Here is an 18,998-nt window from a genome sequence, read left to right as displayed (position 1 = left end):
TCGATGAAGCACATACGGGAGATGAGGGGTGCACGTGAGAATGTATCCATCCGATAGCATCCTGAAACCAAATACAGATGCTTCCAGGAGCCTGCTGCTGTTCCCTGCCATACAGACAAACGATCTAGAGATGAATGCAGCTGGGAGACTTCACTATTATTCACGTTCACAACGAGACTCGGGCATGCTCTGCTTCCTTCTCCGATTATTTTTATTCTGGTACATATAAACTACAACAACTGAAGAGACAGCAATCAAATTAAATGAGACTTTATATAACAAACATCCGATTAGCTGTGCAAATCTGTTGGACTAAGGCTGAAATCTAGGATAAACACACGTTGTTGCCCCGCTGGTGTGGTTCAGTGGTTAAGCATCGACCTATGAACCAGGAGATCACAGTTCAATTCCCCATCGGGCACATGCCCGGGGTTGTGGGCTTAATCCCTGTAGGGGGCGTGCAGGAGGCAGCTGATCAATGACTCTCACTCATCAATGATGTTTCTATCTCTCTCTCCCTCTCCTTTCCTCTCTCCCTGAAATCAATAAAGATATATTTTAAAAAAACAAAGAAACACAAGTTGCTATATCAAATATTTCTATAGTCATAAATATTAGCAACACAAAACTTCCAGAATAACCTAGTCTCTACCACCACTTGCCCCCCCAAAAAAGACAGAAAAAGCAGAAAAAAATCAGGTGAAAGCAGGACATTTTTATCATAGAAAGGTATCAATTTAATATCCTTTTAATTGTCTTAGGCAAATAAAAACCAGAGGTATTATTTTCAAAACAGTAGAGGCCCTGATTAGATAATATGCATTTACTTTAATCACTTATAACAAGTTTATAAGAGAGTAGTATTTTATTCAATTATTGCATCAACCTATCTCTTCCACTCAGTGTCCTACTTACAAGGCTGCCTTGGGCAATTTTCCCTCTTACAATGATCCTACCCAGAAAAAAAAAATGCCTTCCAACTGTGAAACAAATAAAAAGATGATTCCAAAGGGAGGTGACAAATCTGAATTTTTTAAGCATATTTTAATCCAGTTTTGGTTTATGTATACTGGGCAGAAAAAAATATATATCTTTTCTTTAAAAAAAAAAAACCTGTATTTGAGTAGTGGGCCATCCTATTGTCCCCTGGGGGGGGGGGAAAAGGTTCATTTTGAGGATACACAGCACTGTCCATTCTCCTCATTTCAGACCTTAAACACATGCATCTCCACACCACTCACCATTCTCTTTTCTCAGCCTGGAAATGAACTTCTTCGGTGGGATGACACCAACCTTCTTCTTCTGCGTGGCAATGCTGTGGAAAAGGTCCGCCAGGCATGTCAGCAGGTTTTCCTTCTTTTTTTGCTGGGCCTTGTATGCCAGCACATTCTCACGGAACGGCCGGCAGAAGTACAAGGCCTGAAGCACAGAGTTGCAGTAGCACGTGTTCCCGAACTGCCAGGGGACAACAGGGACAGTTCAGATCACGGTCCGGGGACGCGCTACCTGGGGAACAGGTGCAGAGAGGGAGAAGGGCCCCCTCCCTCCACGAGCCCGCCTGGATTTCCCGGCATCCGAGTCTTGCTCGCCGGGTCAAAGAGCTAGTCAACCACTCGAAACCGGTGACTAGCTGACCAGCTGGGGGATGAGCACGAGTCTACATGACCTGGTGCCTTGCTAGCCCCCCAGCATCTCTGCCTGGATGAGACTACCCAAAGAGACCTTCTGGTGCTAAAAACACAGAGGAGAGAAAAAACTCGACATAACAAGGAGACCCAGAAAGGCGGCTGGCTAAATAAAAGATGCCACACGGCAACACATCGAAACTCCTCTGACAGCAAAAATAAAAATCCAAATAAAAAAGAAACCCAAAAACTAGGAACCACTTGCTCAGACGAACCGGCCTTAGCTGAATGGGGCATTGTTTTAGTGTTTCTTTCAAGATTCTAGCGCCCCTGCCCACTGGCTGCAGACCCCATTTCCTTGCTTCCTCCTGAGCCACGGAGGCAAGGAGGTGGCTCCTTCAGGTCCCACCAGCTCCCCCCTTGTGGCTCCTAAATTACCCCTGCGCTTGTTTCTGCCAAGACGGTGACACTGTCACTCAGCTCCTGGCCTCCTGCAATCAGATCAGGGCCTGCACAGTAATGTTTGGTGCCTCTCAAGCCCCACAAGATACTCAGATGATTAAAGAGGGGAAATCATCATCTCAGTGGTTTTCACTGGCTGGAAAACCAGCTGTGGAAACACACAGCAGAGGCGAGCACCTCGGAATGTTTCCTACATAGTAAAATGACAAGAAAACACACACACACACACACAAAAACCCTAAGGAAATAACAAGATTAACACCATTGATAACAAAACACTGTATAAGATTGAAATAGAGCACGAACACCTTCTCGGGATTGGCTGGTGGCTTGCGTGCCATTTACCCAGGAGCCAGACAGATGCTCCGCCATACTTACCGTGACATTTCCACGTATGCTAAGACAGAACATTTCCTATTTTTACATATTTTAATCTACTTGGACACAACTTCGTCATAGGAGACAAACCTCTTTTTAAAGAAAAGCTGGAATGTTCATGAATTACCATCCGAAGTGAACATAAAGCTATAAATGTAGATCTCACAATGTTCCCACAAACTAGGAAGCGGCCTCACTTCTCCCCCCTAGTCTGCATTTGTACTTCCCTCGGCCAGGGCAGGAGTCCCACTACTTGGATAGCTATCTCCAGAGAGCTTAAGCAGAGGCCTGTGCACAATGTCCGAAAAAGACATTGTATTAAAATTAGAAGTCAGTATTTCACCAACACGATGCCCTATATTCCTGTACCTTCCCCTTCCATTCTTTTCTCTTTTACGCAATGGGTTGCCTTTACCCAAATACCCTTCAGTATTGCTTGGTCTTGATCCAGTGGACAACTCCTGGGGAAGAAAAGGAACTAACATTCACCAAGTGTCCACAATGTACCTCAGCCTCATGTCAAGGTCTTCAATAGGAGCTCTGACTGATCCCTCACTATAAACCAAGAGGTAGAAACCATTATGATGTCCATTTTACAGATGGAGGAAAGGAGGCTCAGAGAGGTCAAGTGACTTGCCTGAGAGCACACAGCTAGTGAAAAGCACAGGCAGAACCCTCTTTAATCATCTGAGTATCTGTGGGGCTTGAGAGGCACCAAACATTACTGTGTAGGCCCTGATCTGATTGCAGGAGGCCAGGAGTAATACAGAACTTGGGTCTGTATTACTCGGAAGCCAATGTTCATTCTTTCCATTATATCGCAGGCAGCATTCACTTGCAGAGAATATTTCCAGCCTCCCCAGTGGAAATTACTACCTATCACACCTAGGGACTGACTGGCTAAGCTCAGGGCAATTGTTCCAGAAAACCAGGTGCCTATGCTTATGAGTTAACACTTGATGTCACTTAAAGCTCCACATTGGAAGAATGCTCATGAGGATGGTGGGTGGTGCCGCCTTACTACTCGGTCATAATCAACTTATCAAGGAAGCAGGGCCTGGTGAGTCTGGCCATATACAAGGGAGACACTGCTGAACACGGGTAAAATGAGGCCAAGGGATTCTGAGATGAACTGGTCCCCTACACCCCACCCCTGCTTCAGGTACCACCACCAAGTTATACTATTAAACAGTTACTGGTGATGGGGCAGTAACAGTGTTAAAGCTCTGACTGTACTGATACATACTGAAACAAAGACTGCCTGAGGGGTCTATTTACCCAGAGGAAAAAGGGAAAGAAAACATATGAAGGCAGATTTGGCTACAGAAGTTAATGACATCCTCTCTCAAAGGTATGTACAAAGGAAATCCTTTAAAATACAGGTGGGAAAAAAATGAGAACCTGACCCAATAATGCAGTAATTAAGCCCTTTTCAGCGACAACTTACATTTTCAAACACTGGACTAAACTTCTCCCTCCCCAACATGTGCCACCTCTTAGAACTAAAGAACATGAACAATTATCTAAAAACGGTTGATGAAAATGGCAGCGGAGTTGATTCAAGTACTCTAAAATGTTTGATAAAAATAATACATTTTTTAAATACTTACATTGACCAATCCGAAGTAGTGTTCATTGATTGGAAACTGCTCTGGACCGATGTCTTTTTCCAGAGCAGAGGCATTGGTGCCCTAAAAGAGAAAAACAACAAAAGCTCTGTTGTATGTAAAATAGACAAAGTAAAATGATACTTGAGAGACCACTTGAAACAAGCATCTCCCCTGGCTGCCCCGGTGTTCAGTGGTCATGCTGAAAGAAAAGGGGTCAGAAGTAAACCAGCCGTAGGCCCTCTCATCCAACTGAGCCGTCCCTGAACCTGTTCTTCCTGGCCTCAATGACCTCCTACTGTGAAAGGAGTTCGAGACAGGCAGAGGAGCAAACTGTCATTAAGAGCTTCTGAATAGCTCAGAGAGCCATGGCAGCTTTAATAATCTTCGGTGGTGTGTAGAATCATCCCATCACTTTCTAAGTCAATTTCTTCATTCTGATCAAGATTTATCACACACCCACCAGGTGCCAGGCTCTCACAACGGAACGACGCAGACGTGGATGCCTGTTCTCGTGGAGCTCACATTTCAGCGGACGAAGACAGAAAAAGCAAGTCCACTGGACAGAAGGTGGTAAGTGCAGTGGAGAAAAACAAAGCAGGAGACCAGGGTAGGGGCCCCAGGGAGAGGCATGGTGGAGGGCGAGGGAGAAGGTAGACAGTTGCAGCCTCCCTTCTCTGAAAAGGAGATGTCCAAGGAATATTGTAAATAATAGAGAAATAAAATTTAAAACCTAACAAGTCCCAGATGCATCAAATTGGTAAGCCACGCGAGCCCAAGTTTAACAGTCCACCGCAATGATGATGACAGATACTGGGAACTCCTACCATGTGCCAGGGACTGCACTATTTATTCTCACAACAACCCTATAAAGTACGTACTATTATAATCCCCATTAAACAGACAGAAAAGTAAGGCTCAGAAGGCTTAAGAATCTGTCCAAGGACCAGTCGCAGAGCTGGGACTTCAACCCCAGGGCTAGACTTAGAAGCCCGTGATCTTAACTAAATACTATACTGAGCGATCCTACAAACAAAACCATTTACTGCGCTCCACTAAGGGCCAGGAGTCCTGCACCTTGATTAGCATGCCTCCCCAGGGCGTGGGTGAGTCGGCTGGGACCAGGAAAGGGGAGCAAAGTTCAGTGCCACAGAGTAGGGACTTTGGGGTGGGCAGGATCAGGCTCCTGTGTGCCACGGCTCCATCCTACAGCCTTCTCGCGCTCTCAGGCTATCACGGAAGGCACACAGCTCATGGAATCGCCAAGATTTAGGTGAAAGGTATTTTAAAAAGAAAGAGACTGTGATATTTTATTTAAAAAAATAAATCTGCTGCTGCTACTTATTCTGGACTAATATAATTAGCATCTCCTGTCACAGGAAGAAACAGCCAAAAAGTGGGCCGAGAACCAGTCAAAAATGGTCACATGTCAATAAGCACCATTAAATGCAAAATAACCCAATTCCATGCAAAGAGAACCATAGCAGAAATAGCACATTCCATCCAGTTATCCTAACATCCTCTGTTTTCACTTGTCTGCTAGGTCCACATGCTGATCCACCAATCTACATTCCTTCACCCCTCATCTGAGATGATGAATTCTCTGGTCATCTGTGTGCACAACAGTTTCACTACCTTCTCGTGTGTGCGTCATGTGCGAGCATGTGTGGTTTTCACTGCCTTCACAACAACGAGACCCCATATACATACAAGGCTGAATTTTAAAAATAACACTTGCCATATTACAGCAAGATTTTATGGTATAGACAAAAATCACTAAAAATTTTCAATAAAGCTACATCTCAATCATAAATCAATGCATATTAAATACACCTACAGCCATTTTTTGAAGCAACATTAGTATATGTGGCTTAGAGGCCAGAAGGAATGTCAGATATACGAGTAGAGCACATGGAGTCAGATCTCATTAAATTTCTTTGTGAGCTAGCCATATATTCAAGTTAATCCATGATTTTTGCTATTTGGGAATTACTGGATTGAGTCTGCTTTTTTCTACCTATATTAATACTCTCCCACTGGAGGGGGAGTCGGAGAAGGAGGGTGACCCAGGGAGCAGTATTTAAGAAAAACACCCCATCAAAATATCTGCCCATCTGTGACTCCAGCACTGTACAAATGCCTTCCTTGCTCAGGGTCCATGGATCGTGATTTCAGTGGCTCTTATAAACGCCCCTTACCCTGTCCTTTGCCACACCACCTGGCAAAAAAAACAAACAAAACACAGTAAGAACCAAATTATCTACCTTCTCTGAATAAACATACACCCAGACAGATGTACAATGCTATAGGGGAAAAGTCACACAGCCAAGCTCACTGGATTCACTAGAATTCACCAAATCCAAGTGGCCCTCAACACATCCCACATTTTCCACTCCGTAACGACTGTTTCCAACTTTCCCCAAACTCCTCAAAACTTCAACATCCCCTCTGTCCTTCTCAATGGCCTCCCACTCAACAGGAAAAAAAATTTTTTTTTTCTAACCAGCAGAGAGGAATTCCCTTAATTTCGAACTCTCAGACCCTCCAACCTACGTGCCTCCAGTTAATGATAGAGGTCTCTCTTTTGTCCGAGGCCAATCTCTCCTCTACTATCAAATCCTTCCCATCAGAATTTAACATGCTTAAGTGTCTCTCCTATTAAAAATCCATCCATGCTCTCCCACACATCTCCCCCAGTTCCCACTCACCTCTCCTTCATAGCTAAGATTCTTTAAACAACCATCGGTTCTGAAACGTCAACAAATGAATCAGATGATGTCTAAGATTTGTTTCAAAGGCTCAAATGGTGACGTGGGGAGGGGTGAGGGATGGGGGTGAAGCTGTGTTGTGAAAGCTGAGTGGTGGGTAGGTGGGCCTCAATATACTATCCTGTTTATGCTTTTACATATATGTGTACAGGCAGAAAAATGGTCTCCCAGAGATGCCCAGGCCTAATCCCCGGAACTTGTGAATACATGACCTACACAGCAAAGGGAAATTTAGGTTGTAGATGGACTTCGTTTACTGTCCAGCTGACACTGAAATAGGGGCACAGTCCTGGATTATCAGTGTCTTCACAAGCACTTTTAAAAGTGGGAGACAGAAGCAGAACAACAGATCTGAGTGATGCAACGAGTGAAGGGTTCCACTCGCCTTTGCTAATTTTGAAGATGGGAAGGAGGCCAGGAGCCAAGGAACACAGGCAGCCGCTAGAAGATTAAAAGGCAAGAAGACCATCCCAGGAAGAACGCAGCCCTGCACCGCCTTCGTTTAGCTCAGGGAGGCCCATTCAGGTTTCTGACCTCCAGAACTGTGAGATAACAAAGTTGTATTGTTTAAGAGACAAAGTTAATGGCAACTTGTTACAGCAGCAACGGGAACCTAATACTACTATATATTTGAAGTTTCCCATGCTGTTCTTTAAGACTTGTCTCTATTTCTCACCTCCACATCTCCCCTCAAAACAGCCCCTCTGGATTCTACCCCAACTCCATCCCTGATGAGCTCCAAACACTGCCAACCCCAGGGGCACCTTTAGCTGTTGGCTTTCTCCACATGCTGTCCGAGGCCCTCCTCCCTCCCCACATGCCTCTCTGTGGAGTCCAGGCAATAACCATTCCCATGGCTTCATTCAGTGGCTAGGTGCCAACCATTTCCAACTTTTTATCTCCATCCCAGAAACCTCACTGCTAAGCTCATTCACACTGGATGGATACTGACATTTCCACCTGCTTGTCTCACAGGCAGTCAAAAATCAATCTACCCAAAACTAGAGCTTGGACTTTTTCTTCCCCCTAAATCCCATCTTTTCCTGGTGTTTCCCCACTTAGGAAATGACCATGCCACCCTCCTCCTGGCTAGAAACCTAGGGGTCATGCCCGACACGCCCCTCTGCACTCTGCCCATCCATCATCCTGTCTTACTGATTCATTCTCCTTAAATCTCCCAAATCCATTCTTTTTAATCTCCTGCCACCAGCGAGGCCAGGCCACTAGCATCTCATCTGAATTACAATAGCTTCCTAAGTGGCCTCCAACATCCACTAGACTCACCTCTAACCTTGCTGTCAACACAGCAGCAAAAGTGCTCTTTTTAAATACAAATCAGCCTAAAAATCCTCCAGTGACTTCCACCACAGTCTCCAAAGTCTCACTTGCCAGTCACTGGCTCCTACACTGGGCCTGCCACAATGGCCTTTGTTCTGTTCCTCAAATACCTCAAGTTCCCTCCCACCCATCACCTGAGGCTCTTCCCTGGTCCTCACCTGCCTGTACCTATCACCCTGCCTGGGGCATTCTTCATTGACCGCTCCTAGATTAGGGTAGTCCCTGTGACAGAATCATGGCCCCTCAAAATTAAGTCCACACCCTGATCCCCGGAACCTGTGACTATGCTACCTTCCACGGCAAAAGGGGCTTTGCAGGTATTTAACTGAAGGATCTTGAGATGGGGAGACTATCCTGGATTATTTGGGTGGGCCCAGTGTAATCACAAGGGTCCTCATGAGAGGCAGGCAAGTATCAGAGTCAATGTGGAGATGCAGCTACAGAGGCAGACTTCAGAGAGATTTGCGCTGCTGGCCCTGAAGATGGAGGAAGGGACCCTGAGCCAAGGAATGCATGCAGCAGCCAGAGAATGGAAAAGATAAGGAGACATGCTCTCTCCTAGAGCCTCAGGAAGGTGTGCAACCCTGCCGACCTCCAGAGCACTAAGAAAGCTAATCTGTGTCATTTTAAACTACAAAGTTTGTGGTAATTTTTTACAGCAGCAATAGGAAACTAACGCTCCCTCCCCCCCATACACACACCCTGTTATTCCCCACTGGTAGCATCCTTATGTCTCCCTTTAGTATTTATTCCAATTGTTATTTACATAATTATTAACATCCATCCTAGCCTCTAAATTATATACCTCAAAGGAGCAAAGACTGTGTCTGATCTGTTCAATACTGTACTCTCAGTGGCTGGCACACAGTAGGCCCACAATACCAGCTGGCAGGCCGGCTGGCTGAACGGGGATGATTAGGGCCGCCTGAGCAGCTTCCCTGTGTGAGCCCTCCCTCCCCACTGTTCAGTGAGGCCTAAGGGGTACCTTCCACCACCCCCATTCTCCCCTCCCTCTGTAAACACACTCTCTAGGAACTGCTTCCCATGGATACAGGATGCCACTGATACTCACAGAACTGAACTCTTGCTTGTATTTCCCATTGGTAACATGAATTTTTGTGCATCTTTAACAGACCTGGGGATTCAGTATATTAAATGTAAATCTCTGCCTGATAAGAGGACACAGACTTGATGGGGATGTTTCGAGAGATGATGATGATGATGACAGCTGAAAGGCCAATTAGGCAGTACCAGTGAGCACATCCTTCATCCCTGCAATGCTACTTTAAGCAAGGTATATTCTACACACTTACATAGGTAGAAAAGATATAGAGGCTGTAACAAAGACCCAAGTAATACAAGCACAGCTTAAAGAAGATGGGAATTTCTTTCTTTCATGCAAATATTCAAGACAGGCCTGATTTGGTGGCTCTGCGGTACTGGGGACTTGGGCTCTTTTTATCTTGTTGCTCTGTCATCCTCAAGAGTCAGTTCGTATCTCTGGGAACCAAGACGGCCACTCCAGCTCCTGCAGTCTACAACCTCTGCCCAGGGGGAACAGACAAGAGGGAGATACTGCTCCTCCCCTTTCAAGGATGCTCCCTGCCTGTACCTATCACCTATGCTCAGGATGTCACTGGCCAGAATCTAATCTAGTCACACGGCCACACCTCGTTGCAAGAGAGCTTGGAAGACGTGGCCTTCACCTGAGCAGCCACAACCAGCTAAAATTAGAAATGAAAAATAAAGATTGGTCCTTGCAGCAAAGTTTGTAACAGAAAAAAGAAATATCTTGAACTGGTTAAATAATTACATTAATTCTATAGGATGGAATACCATGTAGCTATTTTTAAAAAGATGGTGATAAGTAAAAACATGTTAGCAGGTAACAATGTGTACAGGACAATACTAGGAATGTCATTCATTCCATCCTCAGACTCTGAGCCCTGCTGTGGGCCTGGCACCTCTACATCTGAGGGGCACAAGGTGACCGCAGCAGACCATGAGCACTCAACACCTGCATTCTCATGGAAACCCCTTTAAAAACACTTGAGAAATTATTAACACTAGTTCCAGTGTCCGGGAGTAGGGCTAAAAGACGAGGAGGGCACCAAGGGGCTTTTTCTTTTCTCTTCTCAACTGTCTGCATTTTTTACTATGAGCGTATCTTATTTTTGTCATGAAAATTTAAATAAGAAATTAGCAAACTAACATCCCACAGATCAGCTATCCAAGGCCCACAGCACACACCTCAGAGCTGGACTGACCTTTTTTTTCTTCTCCCCAGTACGAATTTGGCCCCAATTTCGGTCACTTTCTCTCTTGTCCTTAGTTTCTTGGCTGAGAGGCCTGGTTGCTGATATCCAGCCTGCCTACTGCTCAGGGTGGCAGAGATCAAGCAAAACGGGGATGATGTAAATTGTAAGATGCATTATAAACCCAAGAGCCTGAACTTCCACTGCTAGCACCCAGCACCGTGGCACAAAAAGCAAGCGGGAGGCATTGAAAATAACTGTTATATGACCAGATGCTGAACAAAAACTTATCTAGGGCAGTAAATCACAGGGTCTGCAAGTGTAAGAAACAGAGTTCTTATTTCTATCAGTAACAAATCTGGTAACCTTTGAAAAACAAGGCACCGCACTTTATTAAAAATAGAATCTGGGCTGGGACAAGTTCCAACAAGAAGACGATAATGTTGGCTCTTCAAAGCATTTCTGAAAGCAATTCTGTGACTGCCTAGGGGTGCCACAAAAACACAAACAAACAACAACAACAACCTGGGAAGGATGAATCATAGATGTGTGAGGTGGGTATATAAAGGCATTTCTTTTTAGAGCAAATTTTTTTTTATTCTCACCGGAGGATATGTTTTTATTGATTATTTTAGAAAGGAAGGGGAAGGGACGAGGGAGGGAGGGAGGGAGGCAGGGAGGGAGGGAGGGAAGCACTGATCAGTTGCCTCCCATACTCGTGATCAGTTGCCTCCCATACTCGCCCCAACTGGAGATCAAACCTGCAGCCTAGGTATGTGCTCTGACCGGGAATCGAACCCACAACCTTTTGGTATACGGACGACAATCCAACCAAATGAGCCACCCACCAGGGCACCATTATGTTTTTATCCAAGGAAAGCTGTAAAATACCTGTTGTGTCTCTAAAAGACAGAAATGCAGACTGCAATTTTGAGCTTCTTGGCTCAGAACTAGTGCGGCCCGTTCTCTGGCCCCTCAGAGGACTCCCCCTCTTCCCTCCTCTCCTCTCCTCTCCTCCTTTGACTCTCTCCTCCTCATCATTTGGTTTCAGTGTCACTTCTTCAAAGCTACCTTCCTTGACCCTTTCCTCTCACAGAACCCTATAGGTAGCTTCATAGCACTTATCATAATTTTTAACACCATACTTATTTGCAATTATTCAACATCTGTCTTCCCACTGGCCCACAGGCTGGCAAATGAGCCCATGGGTCAAATCTGGCCCACCAACTGTTTTTGTAAATAAAGATTTATTGGAACACAGCCACTACCATTCATTTACTTATTATAGCTACTTTCACAATAGAATAGCAGAAATGAATAGTTGCAACAGAGATGCTGTGGCCCAAAGAGCCTAAAATTTTTATAATCTAGCCATTTAGCAAAAAAGCTAGCCAACCCTACACTAAACCAAAGCTTGATGAGGACCGGGATTCCATCTGACTGGTTTGCCAGGACCTAACAGAGCACCTGGCCTATAAAAGGTACTTAATATATTTGCTGACTGAATGAGCTTGGGAAACAGGAAGGGTAAATAGTATGTGCTACTGGTTCAAGAGAACTTCGAGTCTATACATTCATTTAATCTTGTCCACTAACCCAAGGCCGATTACACTTGTTATCCCCATTCTACTCACGAAGAAATGGAGGAAACCTGCCAAAGCTCACTCAGTCCCTAAAGGCAGCGCCAGGTCTCAAACCTAGGCTATTCTATTCCAGAGTCTGAGCTCCTGACCGCAGGCCAGGGAAGATGATCTTTTCATTCATATTTTTAGTAATTCCTCAGCTGCTGATGCAGGGCCTGGGCAGAGCGCCAGCGCTGTTTCTGAGCATGTCCTCTTGGGCTGCCGGCTGGCACACATCAGCGAACCACCGGGCATGCCACACGAAGCGGCTACGAATGCCTGTCCTGCTCAGACAGTGGACAAGCCCCCCGCCCCACTGACCAAAGTGAGCAACACGCTCCCTCCAGACAGATTACTAACAGGGACGCGCCGTCTCCATCTCACAGGTGAGGGTAAGAAGGTTAATGGAGGTCACGTAACTTGCCAAGGTCAAGTGTTGGTACAAAGCAGGGGTCGGCTGTGAGCCCGCAATCTTACCACCACTATACTACAGGCCACGTCCCGCTTCCACAGCGCTCACCGCCCCCCCCCCTTCTCCAGCTTTCCCGGGGAGCCAGTCCTCCACAAGAAGGCAGTTAAAGAGCATTTTCATTCTGCGCCATGAGAACATGTCCTTTCCATGCCTTACATGACAGTGGGTGGGGAGAAATAACTGAAAAAGATCTCGACACGACTTCATTTAATGATCGTAACATAGAAGCAAAACCATCTGCTAATGAAGACAGATGACCCTGGGGTACACAGTGATCCCAAGTCGTCAAGGATGGGACAGTGAAGAGCAGCCGGACGCTGGCTCATAAAACGACTCTCCACGTGTCTAGAGGCGGCACAAAAGGTTCTCGAGCACAGATAAAATGTCAACCCAGAAGCAGTACAAACAACACTGGGCCTGTCTTCCAGCTGAAGGTGGAGCAGAAGGAAACAGTCATGGTCAGCCACTGAACTCGGTGAGCTACAAGCAAGAGCCCCATTCCCAATCCAATGTTCTGCGAAGCCACCGTGACAGGACGCCCCCTTGATTTTGGGTCTCACGAGCACCTCTTTTACTCAGAAGTACCCTTCCTATCACTTCCCAGAAAAGCAGCACAGGTGGTATTAGATCCTGGCGAAGCCCCAGATCAGAGGCCAACTCTGCAAAGTGGACTAAGGGGGCGATTTTGAGCATTCCCCCCTCAACCCCCTTTAGTTCAAGCTCAAGGTCTTCGTCAGTGAAAAACCGGGATGTCAGTGTCCCCGCCTCACAGCGTGGGAGAACCGCCTAAATGTGTTGACGTGGCATCCCTGCCCTTGGGAACCAAGCCCTCTGCATCGGTACCGCACCATCAGCGATCTTTTACTCTAACGTAACAAAAACATCCTGTCGTGTACTGACTGCGAAATATGAAGTGTAAAATTCCGTGCTCTCTGCTCCCGTCCCCAAACCGTGTGGCAAAGAGGGAAAAGAGATGGAGCAAGTTCTTCAGAGCCAGTATCACTCAGTGTTAATGCTCCACCGTGAGCTAAGTTCAGAAACTGAAAACATGTATAATGAATGAGTTATTCTGTATCTGCCGAGATTAGTAATAAAAAAATTGGGGTTTGTGTTTTATGTATCTTTGGGGTTTTTATTCCACTTTGCTCATAATGCTTTTTTATTGTAGTTTACAGAAATATCAGTCTACAACAGATTGAAAATAAAAATAAAACGGGTCCTTCCCTACAGACTTTGAAAATAATTGCCAACAGCAAAGCAGTTAAATGAAATCGAGCTTGTTCTCTTACATGTGTAAAGGGCTGCTCAAACTCACTCCTCGGAAGAGAAATGCAACCTAAATATACACGGAGCCACCATTTCCCCCATGTTTCGGCAAGGCTGTGGGCAACAAGCGTCACACGGACCGCTGGGGGAGGGCGGCTGGGCAAACCCACCACCACGAGAAACGGAAATCCACTTCCAGGAAGTCGGCCGGCAGCCATCCTCCCACGCACGTGAAATGATGTGTGGCCAAAGTTGTTCCCTATCGCCCCCATGGTAAAAACCCAGGGCTGGAAACCATCGCGGTGCCCGTTAGTGGGGGATGGTTAAGTAAAAACCCAGGGCTGGAAACTACCGTGGTGCCCGTTAGTGGGGGACGGGTAAGTGAATTCGATACACTCAAGCAACTGGATACTCCGCGGCCATAAAAAATGAATGTGGAATCTCTCCACCTGCTGGCACAGACCCACCTCCAAGACACAAAGAGCAAGGGCAGATCCGGACAGGAGTATATGCTCTAAGTATTATTTGTGTTTTCAAAAACTGGTAGAGAAATATAAACAAATATGCTGTATATGCGTAAGACGCCTCTGAGTGGAAGACGACACTGCAGATATTGATCGATGCCGGAGACAAGAAATGGATGGTGGGCGTATTTTCAACTTATATCCTTTGCACAATTTTAAATTTCTACCATGTGAACTCATATTACCTTTTCAAAAACTTTACATTTTTATTTAAAAAAACACAAAAACTGATTTGCAACAGCAAAGATGGACCTAGAGGGTATTGTGCTAAGTAAAATAAGTCAGTGAGAGAAAGACAAACACCAAAAGATTTCACGTATATGTGGAATCTAAAGAAGAATATGAACAAACAAACAAACAAACCTGAAACAGACTCACAGACACAAAGAAAAGACTGATAGCTGCCAGAGGGAAGGGGGGTTGGAGGACTGTATAAAAGAGGGGAAGGGACTGAGAAGTACAAATTGGCAATTACAAAATAGTCCCAGGGATGTAAAGCACAGCATAGGGAATATAGTCAATAATATTGTAATAACTATGTATGGTGCCAGGTGGATACTGAAAATATCAGGGGATAAGTATATGATTGTCTAACCACTATGCTGCACACCTGAAACCAATACAAAATAATACTGCATGTAAACTGTAACTGAAAAAATAAAAATAAACTGAGCTTAGCTACTTTGTATATTTTTCAGTCAGAAATGCCTAACTGTAATGTACAAAATGAAACAAAAGGATATGTTATATGCCTATTAGACTAAAATTTGTTTATTATATGATGTGCCCTCATTATCAGGAAAAGGAAAAACATGGTATCCTGACTGATGCATACAGAAGCTCTGTTACACACCATCAGCACTGCGTCTTCCAAGACATCTCAGTCGGAAATCGCAGCTTCTTCCTCCTTTTGTCCGCTACGGGCACTTTCCCTTCCTGGTCTCGTCTTGATTGGAAGCTGGATTACAACGCGCTCGCTCATCTCCTCCTCAGCACTGCACACCAGCAGGATGGTTCTTAACATCTCATAGACTCAGAGAGGCCTAAGTCACCTGCCCAGTGTCCTGAAAGCCACAAGGTGTCAGGGTCAGGACTGGACTCGGGACCGCGGGTCCCTAGTTCAGGGTTCATTCCAACTACATCATTTGAACTCCTTTGCTGGTGAGGAAAAGAGGGGCTCTGGGATAAAACAGTAATCAAATGGCCAGGCACTGGGCTGAGCACTAGACAGAAATGATTCCATTTAAGTCCTGCAATGCCCCAGGGGGGTTAAGTTCTCTGATCACCCACAGGCTATGGATGAGAAACAGTCTATAAGAGGGTAAATAATGGCAAGTTCTCACAACCAACAGCAGTGTGGACTCCAGCCAGATCTCACCCACAGCCAACCTGCCTCCCAAGGAAACTCACCAGCCCATAATCTGCAAACCAGTTTAACGGTGCTCCTCCAATAGCCAGTTATGTGAACCACCATAACGAACCTCTTATCTGAGCCAGTGCCTCCCAAACTCCACACCACGAGTCCAGAGAGAGGTGAGATAATCTCGGGTAGCACAAGTAGGAATGTTTTTAAGTAACTGTGTTTTTTATATGTATTCGAAAAGCATTTAACCAGCTCATCAAACCCATTACTTCACAGATGTCTTAGCATGGTATGAGGCCAAATTAATAGGAAATGAGCAAATTTAAGGAAAACTACTAAGTAAGTAAATTCAGGTGGTTCACAGATATAACGAAAACCAGGAAGAACAACAAAATGACATTTGAGAATCGCCTGCTGCTCTTGGAACTAGATCCATTTCCACGGTTCTTCTCCAGAGACACTTCCCCAAAGTGTCTCTATTTCCAAGAGACACTTGGTAATAACAGGTGCCCCCCACACACACCCGGCATACCATACACACTAGTCCTGAATATCACTTTATTTTTATTTATTTTATTTATCTGCCCTCCTCTCTGCACACTATAATGCCTCTCTCAAATGGGTGAGACAGGACCACAGTTACAGAAATACCCTGAATGAAACCCTGCATTTAAAAGGCAGTGTTGCCCAGGCGGCGTGGCTCAGAGGCTGAGCATCGACCTATGATCCAGGAGATCGCGGTTCAATTCCCAGTCAGGGCACGTGCCTGGGTTATGGGCTCGATCCTGTTAGGGTGCATGTAGGAGGCAGCCAATTGACGTTTCTCTCTCTAAAAAAAAAAAAAATCAAAAAAAAAAAAAATCAATAAAAACATTTTTTTTTTAAGTGTCTGACTTGGGGAATAAGTTAAGAGCATCTCCCTACTATCCTGTGACCTGCACCAGGGCAGAGCTGACTGGGAGAGAGCTGTGGGCCTCACCACAGAAACACGGTGTTTTGCCTCTGCTCTTGCCCACTGTCCTTCCCCCATCCCTCTCCACCCCAAATGCCCCCTGAAGAAAACTGAAGAAAAATATGGATTCACAGGAAGAATGAGAATAGGTGTGAAAGGAACGTGCACGAGGCACCAGAGCGCTCACACGCTGCCGTGGGCAGGATCTCCTTGGGTTCCCCGGGAGGAGCCGAGGGCGACACTTCACCGTCTGCCTGCGTGCTGCCGAGATGCGGGGCCAGACCCGAGCCTCACCCAGTGAGACCCCAAACCCAGCCCCCTCTCTAGGGCCGCAGGAAGGAGCCTGTCTCCCTCTGGTCTCCTAGGGCCGGGCTGCCGTAAGCACGCTCCCCAGCCCAGGAGCATGTGCTCACCAGAGACGCCGCTGAACGCTCAATCTCGCTCCAGGCCTGCTGAACCAGAATCTGCATGTTAACAAGGTCCCCGGGAGATTCCTGCGCACTGCTTGGCCTCCAGGCAGGCCTTCCACCTACGAGCTACACCTCTCCATTCACTCACCCCAGGATTATTTACTGAGCGCCCACCACATGCGCCAGGCCCTGTGCTGAACGCTGGGGAACCGACGGTAAGACCAGCACAGCCCCTGGCCTCACGGGGTTCATCGCCAGAGCGAGCAGTGGTCTCCCAACCTTGGCTACTCATCAGAATAAACTGCAGTAATTAAAAAAAAATGCAGGTGCCTGAAATCCGCCCAGACCGACCCACACCTACCCCTATGTACACTCAGAAGCTCCAACACTGGGGTCCTGGAAGCTTCCTATCAAAAAAGTTCTGACTGGCCCTGGCCGGTTTGGGCCCAGTGGTTACAGAGCGCAGGCCTGTGGACTGAAGGGTCCCAGGTCCGATTCCAGCCAAGGGCACGGACCTCAGTTGCAGGCTCGTCGTGGGCCAGTCAGGGGGAGTGTGGCAGGCAACCAACCGATGTGTCTCTCTCACATCGATGTCTCTCTCTCTCTCTCCCTTCCACTCTCTCTGAAAAGCAATGGAAAAAATATCCTCGAGTGGGGATAAAAAATAAAAATATAAAGCTCTGACTGGTGCAACCACTTGGGGAGCAATTGGACACTACCTAACAGAGCTGCGGACGGGCACATCCTAAGAGCAGCACTCCCACTTCCAGGGCTACATCCTGGAGAAATGAAAGCACGTGTGTAAAGACGACAGCAGCAGGGACATTCACTGCGGCACTGTTTCCAGAGAGAACATTATGGAAACTATCCAACTGCCCCTAACGAAGGTAATGCATAACTAAGCCATCGGTAAGCTGAAGACTACGGCTAGCGAGCAGTCAGAACGGGTAAGCTAGAGCTGTGTGTGCCAACACAATCTCAAACACAAATGCTGAGTGAAAAAAGCTGCAAACGGCTGCATTTTTAAACATACACGTTGATATACTGCTTATGGACTCATAACTATGAAGTATGAAGACATGCACAGGAAACATCATACCAACGCCGGGAAAATGGCGAGTTCTGGGAGGAAGGGAGAGGAAAGAGACGGGTGGTTAGAGATCTTTTAAGGTTTTATGACAAAAGAATCCCAACCAACTATGACTAAATTCTAATATCTGTTAAACCTGAAGAGTAGGTATTTTGGGTATAAATATATTAAAATACATTCTTTTCTCCTTACTCTTTGGGTGTTAATATTTTGCGATGTTTTAAATTTTTCTTCTAAAAGCTTCTTATGTGACGTGATACATAGCCAGGGTTGGGAATCCCTGTCCTAGGAGCATAAAGTAATAAAAGCCTGGCTATGTAATATCAACAAATACATCTGCAGAATGGCAACAATCTATAGCTCTTGAAGTTAAAATTTTTACATAAATTTTAAAAAACTTTAACATAGCAAGTAATTTCTATAAGCAATATTTTTTTAGGAGGTCAAGGTTATTACCCAGGGAAAGCAGTAGTTCTTAAATTGTGGTTGTCAGATTACCTGTAACAGAATGAGGAAGGAGCGGGGAGAGGAAGGGAGCAGTTATTTTTCCATTGACTTTTTTTTTTTTTTTTTTTTTTAGAAAAAGTGGAGAGGAGGGACGGGCGGGGGAGAGAGAGAGAGAGAGACATCGATGTGAGAGAGCCACAGCAATTGGTTGCCTCCTGCAAGCACCCTGACCAGGGCAGGGAACGAACCTGTGACCCTTCAGTGCAAAGGACGACACACTATCCGCTGAGCAACACCAGCCAGGGCAGATCTCAATTCTTAACAAGAGAATGCATGTGTGGGCACAATTCCTCGGTACACCAAAGAACCACTAAAGTATAACATATTTTTAAAGCTACTGTCAGTCATATTTTTTAAAC

General features: G+C 45.8%; 1 protein-coding gene across 1 annotated transcript in view; it reads right to left on the bottom strand.

Moving 5' to 3' along the window:
- USP46 (ubiquitin specific peptidase 46) overlaps positions 1 to 18,998 on the bottom strand; it is a 54,178-nt gene that overhangs the window by 27,772 nt on the left and 7,408 nt on the right. Inside the window, exons 2-3 of the mRNA XM_087827522.1 lie at positions 4,076 to 4,156; positions 1,242 to 1,455 (exon numbers count right to left, since the gene is read on the bottom strand). Coding sequence (XP_087683648.1) covers positions 1,242 to 1,455; positions 4,076 to 4,156 — 295 coding nt within the window. The remainder of the gene's footprint in view (positions 1 to 1,241; positions 1,456 to 4,075; positions 4,157 to 18,998) is intronic.

Source organism: Miniopterus natalensis, chromosome 1 (assembly GCF_054644295.1).
Source record: "Miniopterus natalensis isolate mMinNat1 chromosome 1, mMinNat1.hap1, whole genome shotgun sequence".
Taxonomy (NCBI): Eukaryota; Metazoa; Chordata; class Mammalia; order Chiroptera; family Miniopteridae; genus Miniopterus; species Miniopterus natalensis.
Note: the sequence above shows the minus strand (reverse complement) of the source record. Positions and strands in the feature narration are given on the sequence as shown.